This window comes from Formica exsecta, unplaced genomic scaffold (genome assembly GCF_003651465.1).
Source record: "Formica exsecta isolate Colony F162 unplaced genomic scaffold, ASM365146v1 scaffold744, whole genome shotgun sequence".
In the NCBI taxonomy this organism is placed as follows: domain Eukaryota; kingdom Metazoa; phylum Arthropoda; class Insecta; order Hymenoptera; family Formicidae; genus Formica; species Formica exsecta.
In genome coordinates, this window is record NW_021853511.1 from 8,713 (window position 1) to 18,234 (window position 9,522).

At 39.3% G+C, this 9,522-nt stretch overlaps 1 protein-coding gene across 5 annotated transcripts in view; it reads right to left on the bottom strand.

Moving 5' to 3' along the window:
* The window catches only part of LOC115243866, a 189,473-nt gene that overhangs the window by 4,125 nt on the left and 175,826 nt on the right, over positions 1-9,522 (bottom strand). For all 5 annotated transcript variants that reach the window (XM_029821136.1, XM_029821139.1, XM_029821138.1 and 2 more), the window contains 4 exons: positions 6,599-6,804; positions 4,412-4,547; positions 2,850-2,995; positions 730-988 (listed from right to left, as the gene is read on the bottom strand). In XM_029821136.1, coding sequence (XP_029676996.1) covers positions 730-988; positions 2,850-2,995; positions 4,412-4,547; positions 6,599-6,804 — 747 coding nt within the window. The remainder of the gene's footprint in view (positions 1-729; positions 989-2,849; positions 2,996-4,411; positions 4,548-6,598; positions 6,805-9,522) is intronic.

A 9,522-nucleotide genomic window follows, 5' to 3' on the forward strand; every position in this document is an offset into this window, starting at 1 on the left:
ATACGATGTTGAGTTGCTAAACTATCCGCGCGTCAGGACGAGCTTCGAGTTGGAGATGTTAACACCGAAAGGGCTGGATCCATTATTTCGACTGCTAAGCCCTTCTCACACGGCCACAAAGCCTATATTTTTTGCAGACTTGTAATCAATATTAACGACGTGAACCGTGAAAAACGTCAGTTTTTCTTGCGGCTTGAAAGGCGATTCTTATCCCCCTTTATAACAGAGACGGGTAATGATTCTTCGCGAGATAGACCCTCGTCTCAATCGTTCTGATTGATGTAAATAAAATGTCATTCGGAGAGTCAATATCCGATTATATCGTTTTAAAAAATGTGTGTATTATTCGAGTAAACTTTAGTAAAGTAAACCCTGTTGTTTGCTTTTATTACTTTATTATTACTGTTATTTAATTTTATTTATCAGTTTTCATTTCTCTCATCTTTCTATTCCCTTATCGTTCATAAACGTCAAAATAGATATTTATATCCAAATATAAATTATTTATTTTTCTCGATATAATTTAGTAGTATATTTAATCTCTGAGAAAGTTTTTCTCTATTGGTAGTTTCCTATATATACACATAAGGTTAATAAGGGGCAACTAACTTGAAAGACACGATAAAGAAATCCGTGCGGTAGGGTAGACGTCTCGCCCTGCATGCTACGTCATCTATCCATAGTCAAGAGCTGGCTGGAAGAGATTTCTCTTTTTTTTTTTTCTCTTACCTAGGATATGCTCGGCGTGCGTGTGCCCTTGCGCCCTTGTCTCCCTACTCTCCATTACCGGTATCTTCATCCTCTCGCCCTCTATGCTGAGCTCATTCGATTTCCAATATAGGGTATATATCGTCGCCAGGCATTTGATCTTCAAGTCTCCCTTCTTGAAGTGTTTCGAGCGCAGACGGAACTCGAGACCGAGCGTGGCTGTCTCTAGACCCTCCCGGTCTACGTCGGTTAAGAGCGGCTTCAAGAACTGCGCTTCGACCTAATCGAAGAGCGGGAAAATGGGAGTGTATATTCTCTGTTGGCTTGAACGATGACGATGACGATGACGACGACATTCTCTCCGCCGGAATATACGCGAAGGTCGTCGTCCTCGCTCTCGCCGTTTAATCCTTTACGATATATTGATAGCTTTCCAAAATTTTCATATCTAATATGTTCTGGAAAAGTAGACGCGTTGAAGAGATCATTTATAAATTTGAAACAGATGGTTTTATTCAATGAGACAAAGAAGCAGCCGAAAATAAATTGGATCGAAAAAAGATAATGTTCCACTTAATAATTTTGATGACCGCAAAGGATTAACAAGAGAATAAATGAGCGAAACTTTCTAGATGCGCGAAACCATGATTAATTAAAGATTAATATTCTTGAAATGTATTCTTCTTCTTCTCGCTTTTTACAAAATGTAATAACTTTGTCAGTGCTTCGCGAATTAAATACCGCATTATCTGTCTAATCTACTTCGTTCTTGGAAAATTGACTCTTGACCCGCGAGCTTCCTGAGAGCACTACATAAACTTTTAATAGCAGAAGATTACTATCTCTCTCTCATTGCGTTTTATTATAACGTTTGTAACAAAAATTAAGAAGCCTTCTAACGTATAATAAATTCCAATTATAATAATAGCATAATTCGATGTTTCATTTCTCGCACGCATCACAATATTTTTCATGTTGGACGCGAATTATGTGTATTTCTCTTAATGAACCGAGAATTTCGACGCGTTAACGGTTGTAATTTGCAGCACATTCGTCACTTCGCATATTACAAATGGAGAGATTATCTTTTAATCGTAAGATTATCGATTCGAATATTGATTAAACGTAATCCAATTTTAATAAGCCGTGAATGCGAACGCTGAAACACTAATCAGGCAATTTTGCGAGCGTCCGCTCGCAACAACCATAGATTAATTATCCAAGGACCAATTATTTATTCGCGTATGAAAAATGTAAAAGTTACACGCCAAAGAGTGCACTTTGCAAAATTAATCCTCGCGAGCTTTGTTAGCGCGTAATCGCGGGTCAACGGAACATTAACGCTCACCGGTGGACGCTGTTGCAGAGACAAGTTATTTTCGCGCAGAAGCAAAATTTACCGCGGCTTATTGCCGTGATGGAAAACTTTTAACGGTGTTCAAGAGAGAGAAAGCAAACTGTTATGACTTTTCCCCGTCGTATAGTAAAGCGCGCTTTCGCGGACGTAACCTCATGTGTCACGATGGCGGTAAAACATGATATATTACAAGGAAGAAGTCCTTATTAAGATAGACACGAAGATTCAACTTTGTCACTTATGATGTAAGACTTGAACGATATCTAATATTAGCGTCAGTCTCTTGAATCAATTTAATAGATAATCTGCTTAGATTTTGCTCCAGCAAATATTAATTTAATCCTCAATATGTATATATTCAATGTTGGAAATTTAAAGTTTTAATTCTGGAGAATAAAAATAGAAATTAGAGAATCTCTTACTTTTCAGAAATTAAAATTTTTTAATCTTGATCTCTAAGAAAAATTAAGATAAATTCGAGTTATATATATTACAATAATATTTTGCTATTATATATATATAATAATACAATTGGTCGAAGAATTCATAGATAAGACTTCTTCCTGTTACTCTCTCTATTTTTCTTTCGACCGTACTCCGCATATAAGCGCGTGCGAATCCTTAGATAGACCACTCTAGACGGATTTGCCGAGATCACAGCTTATCTCGGACGTCAGTGACGCGTGTCTCCGCGAAGTTACGCTTCCGACAACCCGGGTAAGATGTTGTGGTACGCAGGTAGAGAGAGAGAGAGAGAAAGAAGCTGCGCGTCTGGAGCACTCACGGGTTCGCCATTGATGAACCAGCTGAGCATGGCATGTGGCTTCGACTTTGTTGAAGTGCAATTGAACCGCATGACGTCGCCGGCTTGATAACGATGTTTCCCGGATCGCGGAGGCGGCGTGATGATGGGCCCGTGCTCCGGCAGTGCTGGAAATACCGAAAACGCTCTCGTGAGTATCAACTTGTTTTCATCGTGAGAAGAAAAAGAACGCTCCGTGCCTTCTCTCTCGATCAATTTGAGCGACGACGAAAGCGCTTTTAACTCGCGTACGCCCGCTCGAATATTTTAACGCAATATCGCTTGACCGTAATTTTGTTGCGGCGAGCTAAACTTGTTTACGCTTACCGGCGCGGAAATTTTAATGGAGTAACACTTCGCTGTAATCATTGTGTAGTCGATATATGACACGTTCAACTATATATACATGCTACACGCGCGCGTGCTATATTATATTATATGTAGATATAGAAAAATATGCGATAACCGGCTGGTGCAAAAACCGAGCGATTGAAATCTCATTGCTCGGCAAAGAGAATAAATGCTCGTCGATTAAAAAGATTGGGGAAAAAAAAACACAGCGGTATATTTTATTTAGACTTAAAACTTCCTCGGGCTCCACAGTTATTGAAAATTCAATCGATATCTCGTACGATATTAATCAAGAATTAATTTGTAAAGAGTATTGCGCAAGCAATGTTGATAATCCTCGAGTTAAAAATGATCGGAAAAACGAAAGAAGCTTAATGAATTTCATGTCGATAAAATTAAATGTCGCGATTTAGAAAATTATGTGAGGCAATTAAACGAATCGATTTTGAGTTTTTCAATGAGAATCCGCGCTGAAAGAAGATACTTCATTTTTTGGGGCACATGACAATAATAAGATAGGATTAACGGAAAACGTTTAGAACGGCGGGAGGAGAATCGAAAGTTACACAGACGCGATATTACTGTCACGATAAATTGTCAGTGATTCGTCACTAAGTCATATAGGTCGATATGCGAGGAGAGAGAGCAGATAATGTTCTCCCTCGTAGATTAAAACTAACGCGACGTAATTAACTCTTTCGGAGCTATCGGAACTGCGATTCGTTTTAATTCCCCGCGCGTTAAGTGGCTTATAAAATCCTCGAGGCCGTTAAAATTCCTAATCCTCGGCGGAAAATCTCTTCTCCTCTTCTTGAGCACGAAACCGAAATCCTTTCGTTAAATGACACGTATATAAATCTTTGTCTCAGAATTAAACCGTCCCGAGTCACATTTCACGGAGATAAATCTTTCCTTAAGATTTGATTTTACTTTGGACATGCATAAAATTACGATTAGTCAACATGATTTTTTTTTCTTTTTTTTTTCCTCTGTTGCGGTCGCGATAACAACAACATTCGCTCGGATAATGAGAATCGGCCAAGAAGAAGAGCAGCGAAGGGTCTCACGGGTATAAATCAACGACGTAACAACAATATCGCCAAGTTTGCGAAGGCTGGATTGCCGTTATTGCGCGCGATTTCTTTGAAAGATAAAACTCTTAATTAATACAAATCTGCTTTGATGCTCCTTACCGACCACTTCCATATCCGAATGGTCGGAAACGGTCTGGAAGGACGGCGCCTCCGCCGAGACCTCGCATCTGTAACGTCCCGTGCTCATGAGATTCACGGAAGAAAGGATGACCGTCCGTTTAGTGGAATTGTGAATCTGAAAAAAACGGGAGAATTAAATTTCAATGAAAATTGATTTTATCAATCGGAAGATGTAGAATAGAAAATAAGAAAAGCAATTTCTTAATTATATTTCATCTCATTGATACATCGCGTACGATAAAAATTTCGCATTTGCAAAATTAAATTCCCGAAATCGATTGAATTGAATCTAGAATTTTCATTTGGCCTCTGTAAATCTCGACGGATGAATGAATGAAATCAATGATATACTCGTATATTCGTCTCTCGCGCGAAACGCGAGCTCTCCAACAATTTCCGTCGAAATTTCTCCACCAATAGTCCAGTAAATTATCATCGCCCATTCCTATACACCTCCACGAGAACTCGCGTTCTTCTCCGAAAGTTTTCGCGTCGCCGAGAGAACCGGAATTTTTTCGTATCACTCAATGGCGCGGAAAACCAAGCGAATGATATAGTCGACGAGGAATTGAAATTATTGGAAATATCATTAACCCAGAAGAGGGAGGACGCGGGGCTCGGTTAGGGAGGGGGTGGCGCGAGTCTCCCCCTAGGGATCAATTTGTAATGCGTTATCTTTTGCGGCGACGTCGACAACGACGATGACGACGAAGACGAAGAAAGGCAATTTCAGACGCGCCCGCGACGCGAGCTTAACGAACAACGTACCCTACCCTTCCCTCCTTCCTACCTCATGTTAAATTAGTTTCCTCGAAGAACGCGGAGCCCGGGGGTCATCTCGTCGTCGGCATCCTCGCAATTTTCATCTCCGCGAGCGGGAGGAGCATTTCACGATTCATTATACTAATCGATGTAATTATAAACAACGATAACGACCGCCACGGGTAGAGACCGATAATTTCTAAGGGCGCTCTCCCGAGCGCCAATTTCGCGCGACCGGTGATTAATGTTAATATTAAGGCTCATTATGAGAGAAGAGATCGCGCGGACGCCCCCGCCTTTGTTTATCCGCCGCTTGCGCGCGTTAATGCAGGCATTAATCCGACGTCTTGACATGAATGAAAAGCCATTTTCATCACGAGTACCGAAAATGGAAATTTCGCTTTTCTCTCTGCATGCTATACGATACCGATTTATTTAGATACGGAAGGATGAATTTTTTTCGTGAATACGTATACCGGCTCGGTACGCATAGGTAGTTTTCTCGTGAAAATTTCGGAATAGAATTTTGAAAATGCTTATCGATCTCTCTCTCTCTCTCTCTTTTACTCTCTATTACTCTCAAGCCCACATTTATTTTTATTACCGTCTCCATCGCAGTGTTACGTGTACACGCGTATCGAATTTCAGTTGTCGATAGCTCGGATGTATTCTCGAGCTAGTCCACGCATTTTGCCTTCCTATTTGTTTTCCAATTGAAAAAACATCCGAGCGAGCACAACGCGCGATTTATTTTTAAAAGACACAAATTAGGTGGTAGAGACGAGATATGGTTCCGCCGCTCTGTCGAAAATCTTGGATTTTGGCTGTCCTCGTGATCTCGAGAAACGCGCGTCTAAAAATCTCCAATTCGTACGTGAATGAAAATAGATCAATCGTGGTGTTATTCCCACGGAAACTCCTTTATCCGAAACGCCCAGAACTCGAGGTTTCGAACGAAAATGAAAACATCGAGTAGTTTACAGAATCTTTCTCGGAATTCTTCAATCACATCCGTTCGCGTTTAAGACGCAATGTAAAATCCGTTAGGATCGGATCGTCGTCCACACGTCGGGCGAGAAAACGCGGGAGCTGTATAAAGATTTGGCGCGAGAACGAGGAAAGTGTCGTGACTGTGTAAACGGGAAGGTGCGACCGCAAAGTAGAACTTATACAAACTAGTGAAATTTACGTAGTTGTTGCAACTGGGCTCTTCAGTCTCGTTACCGCAAAGTGCGAGAGTCGAGGAGGAAAGTCTTCGTTTGTAAGATCCATTTTAATATTATTAAAGCTATCTTCTCTCTCGAAACATAGACCCTACAAGTTACGGACTTACTTCACCTCCTCTCAGCGATTTCATTATCGAAACTTAAGCACGAGAGACGAGAAGAAGTATTATATCCTTACGATCGCCGTAACACCGGGAAGGTTGAACGCCATAGCAGGTGGTTGTTCCTGGGGCACGTATCGGTAGAACTCGTTGCCGTCCTTGTACCACTTGACCGAGTACAGCTTCTCGTCGTCCAGATTAAAGTTGCACTCGAGGCGTATATTTTGCCCGAGCACCACGTGCTTGGGCACTATCAGTTGCAACATCCTCAGGCCGTTTGTTTCTGCAAACACATGTATAACACAGGCAGATCAGAGAAAAGCCGCGTAAAAGTACGTATTTGTATTTACGCGAGCGGACGAAACGCTTTCAGCGAAATATTTTGCTTAAGCAAATTATTAAACTAGACAAGGATAATTGGAGTAGCAGCATTTTCGTGTTTTTGTGAAATTTAGCGATATTGTTGAAAACTACTTTGAAGAGTAATAACCGTAATTGAAATATCAAAGGAGAAACAAGCGAAACAAATTAAATTATGGCACTTAAAACTAAAGATTGTCCGACGCAATAGTATTCTAGTACATTTTCTCTCTCTTTTTGGATTTAAATTAGTTAATATATATATATAATTTTCTCAATTTATATATCAATTTTCTTGAATTCTTATGATTTATCTAGATTTTTGTATGTACTCAATTTATATTTCTTTTTCAAATTTGATAAATTTATTTCTCAATTTTATAAAGATTTTAGATGCGCTGAACTCTGCAATTAGTTTTGTGTGCTATGTTAAAATAATTTTTTAGAATCTAATGCAAACAGAATTTTAAAAATCGACAATAATGAAAAAACGCATCGAATTAAATTGCAACAAATAAAGAAAATGCTGTAAGAACGTATGTAAAAGAGTAAAAAATATCGAATTTTATAATTCATATTTCTATACATCATTTTTCTGAATGAGTCCGTTTACGTCATTCTAAAATAGAAAATTTCGAAAAATGGAAGAGCATTCGTTGCAGCAACATTGCTGTTTGGATCCGCAACCCTCTTACAAACATTTCGTTCAAAAATTTACGACGAATCGCTCGAGACGCGCGACGTTTCCGATGAATATGCGCTGAACTCTGCAATTAGTTTTGTGTGCTATGTTAAAATAATTTTTTAGAATCTAATGTGCAAACAGAATTTAAAAAATCGACAATAATGAAAAAACGCATCGAATTAAATTGCAACAAATAAAGAAAATGCTGTAAGAACGTATGTAAAAGAGTAAAAAATATCGAATTTTATAATTCATATTTCTATACATCATTTTTCTGAATGAGTCCGTTTACGTCATTCTAAAATAGAAAATTTCGAAAAATGGAAGAGCATTCGTTGCAGCAACATTGCTGTTTGGATCCGCAACCCTCTTACAAACATTTCGTTCAAAAATTTACGACGAATCGCTCGAGACGCGCGACGTTTCCGATGAATAAACGACAAAGCCCGTACGCGCGACCCAGGAAGATCGCGATCTCCTTTTACGAGATACACGGCGTCCGGATGACATCATTCCAAGAGGGAGAGAAGATCAAAGGAGCCGCGAGAGAAGCTGGTGAAGAAGATGCGCGCGATATGCATCGTGCCTCTCTTTCCCGAGCATGCTCTAGCGATATTTGAATCACCGAGAATATTCTGCGAGAATAGTGTGTAATCCATGGAATATACCGTGTATTTATAGGAAAGAGAGAGAAAGAGAGAGAGAGGAGAACAGAGAATCTGTGGCGAACGCTTCGACGGAACTCGAGAGGAAGAGGATGATGACGATAACGTCAGGTAAACAGGTGGTTGCAAACGACGACGACAGCTATGACGTTTATAAACAAGGTATTAATTTCTTGACACATTCTTGTTCGCGAACAAGACGAATCAAATGTTTATTCGAATAATAGTGCCGTTTCTCTCAGCGATCCAACAATTGTTTTCAAAATTTTATTTTAAGCGAAAATTAGCATATTATTTTCGCATCTAAAGAAAATATTGTAGAACGAATTCGAGAGAATATATCGGTCAACAGCTGATAATATTTTTAAAGTAGAAAAATAATAAAAATTGAAAGGACAAACGATTATTAAGGATGTCAGAAAAATCCACAATTTATTGTGATTTCTTTTTCGAGAGAATCAATTTTTTTAGTCAGTATTAAATTATTCAAATCATATATTGCAAGTCCGATCTTTTTCACAGCAAATTGTACATAATTGGAGAGGCTAAGCAATGGAGTTCTTTTTAATTCAATATTCGACATATGAAAGAATCTAAGAGTCAAGCTCTATAAATTTTAATGAAAGACGTCAATATACGACGAAATATATATATGAAGAAACGCGAAGCCGCTTCAAAGCGCCGGCTTGGAACTTTCAGCGCAACGGGTTAAGTGAAAATGCACTTTTGATTGCCGCCTTTACGGTGGACAAGGGATAAGCACAGGGGAGGGATAAGTGCAGGTGGCAGAAAGGGAGAAATAAAACGCAACCATGAGCGTCGACGGAATTTTTTTCAACTTTTCTTTGCTTTTCTTGGCTTTTCTTGATTAAATTATATTCCATTGCCATAAATATCATGTTTAAATATCAACATTTTATTTACGAATTTTCGATATTTATTTATATATTTAAAATATAAACACAAAGTTATGGTGATGGAACAACCAGTATAAAAATCTATCGAGCTTGCTTATCCGTATCGTGCTTTTTTCACACGAATGCCTCGCAGCGTCGCGAGAGAGACGGCGTACAACTTCCTTAATAAATGTCCCCTGTGCCTGTTATTTTATTATAAAACTGCCGGGGCTGCGATGAAGCCCCGTTCTTTAATATCCGGAATACGGGATACGATTCGTCATTTTTTTCCGGCTTTCCTGCCACCGCGCGACGGACCACCTTGATTTAATATAAAATGCGAGTGCTCACGCGCCCCACATATACACATAAATACACACACACACACACACACA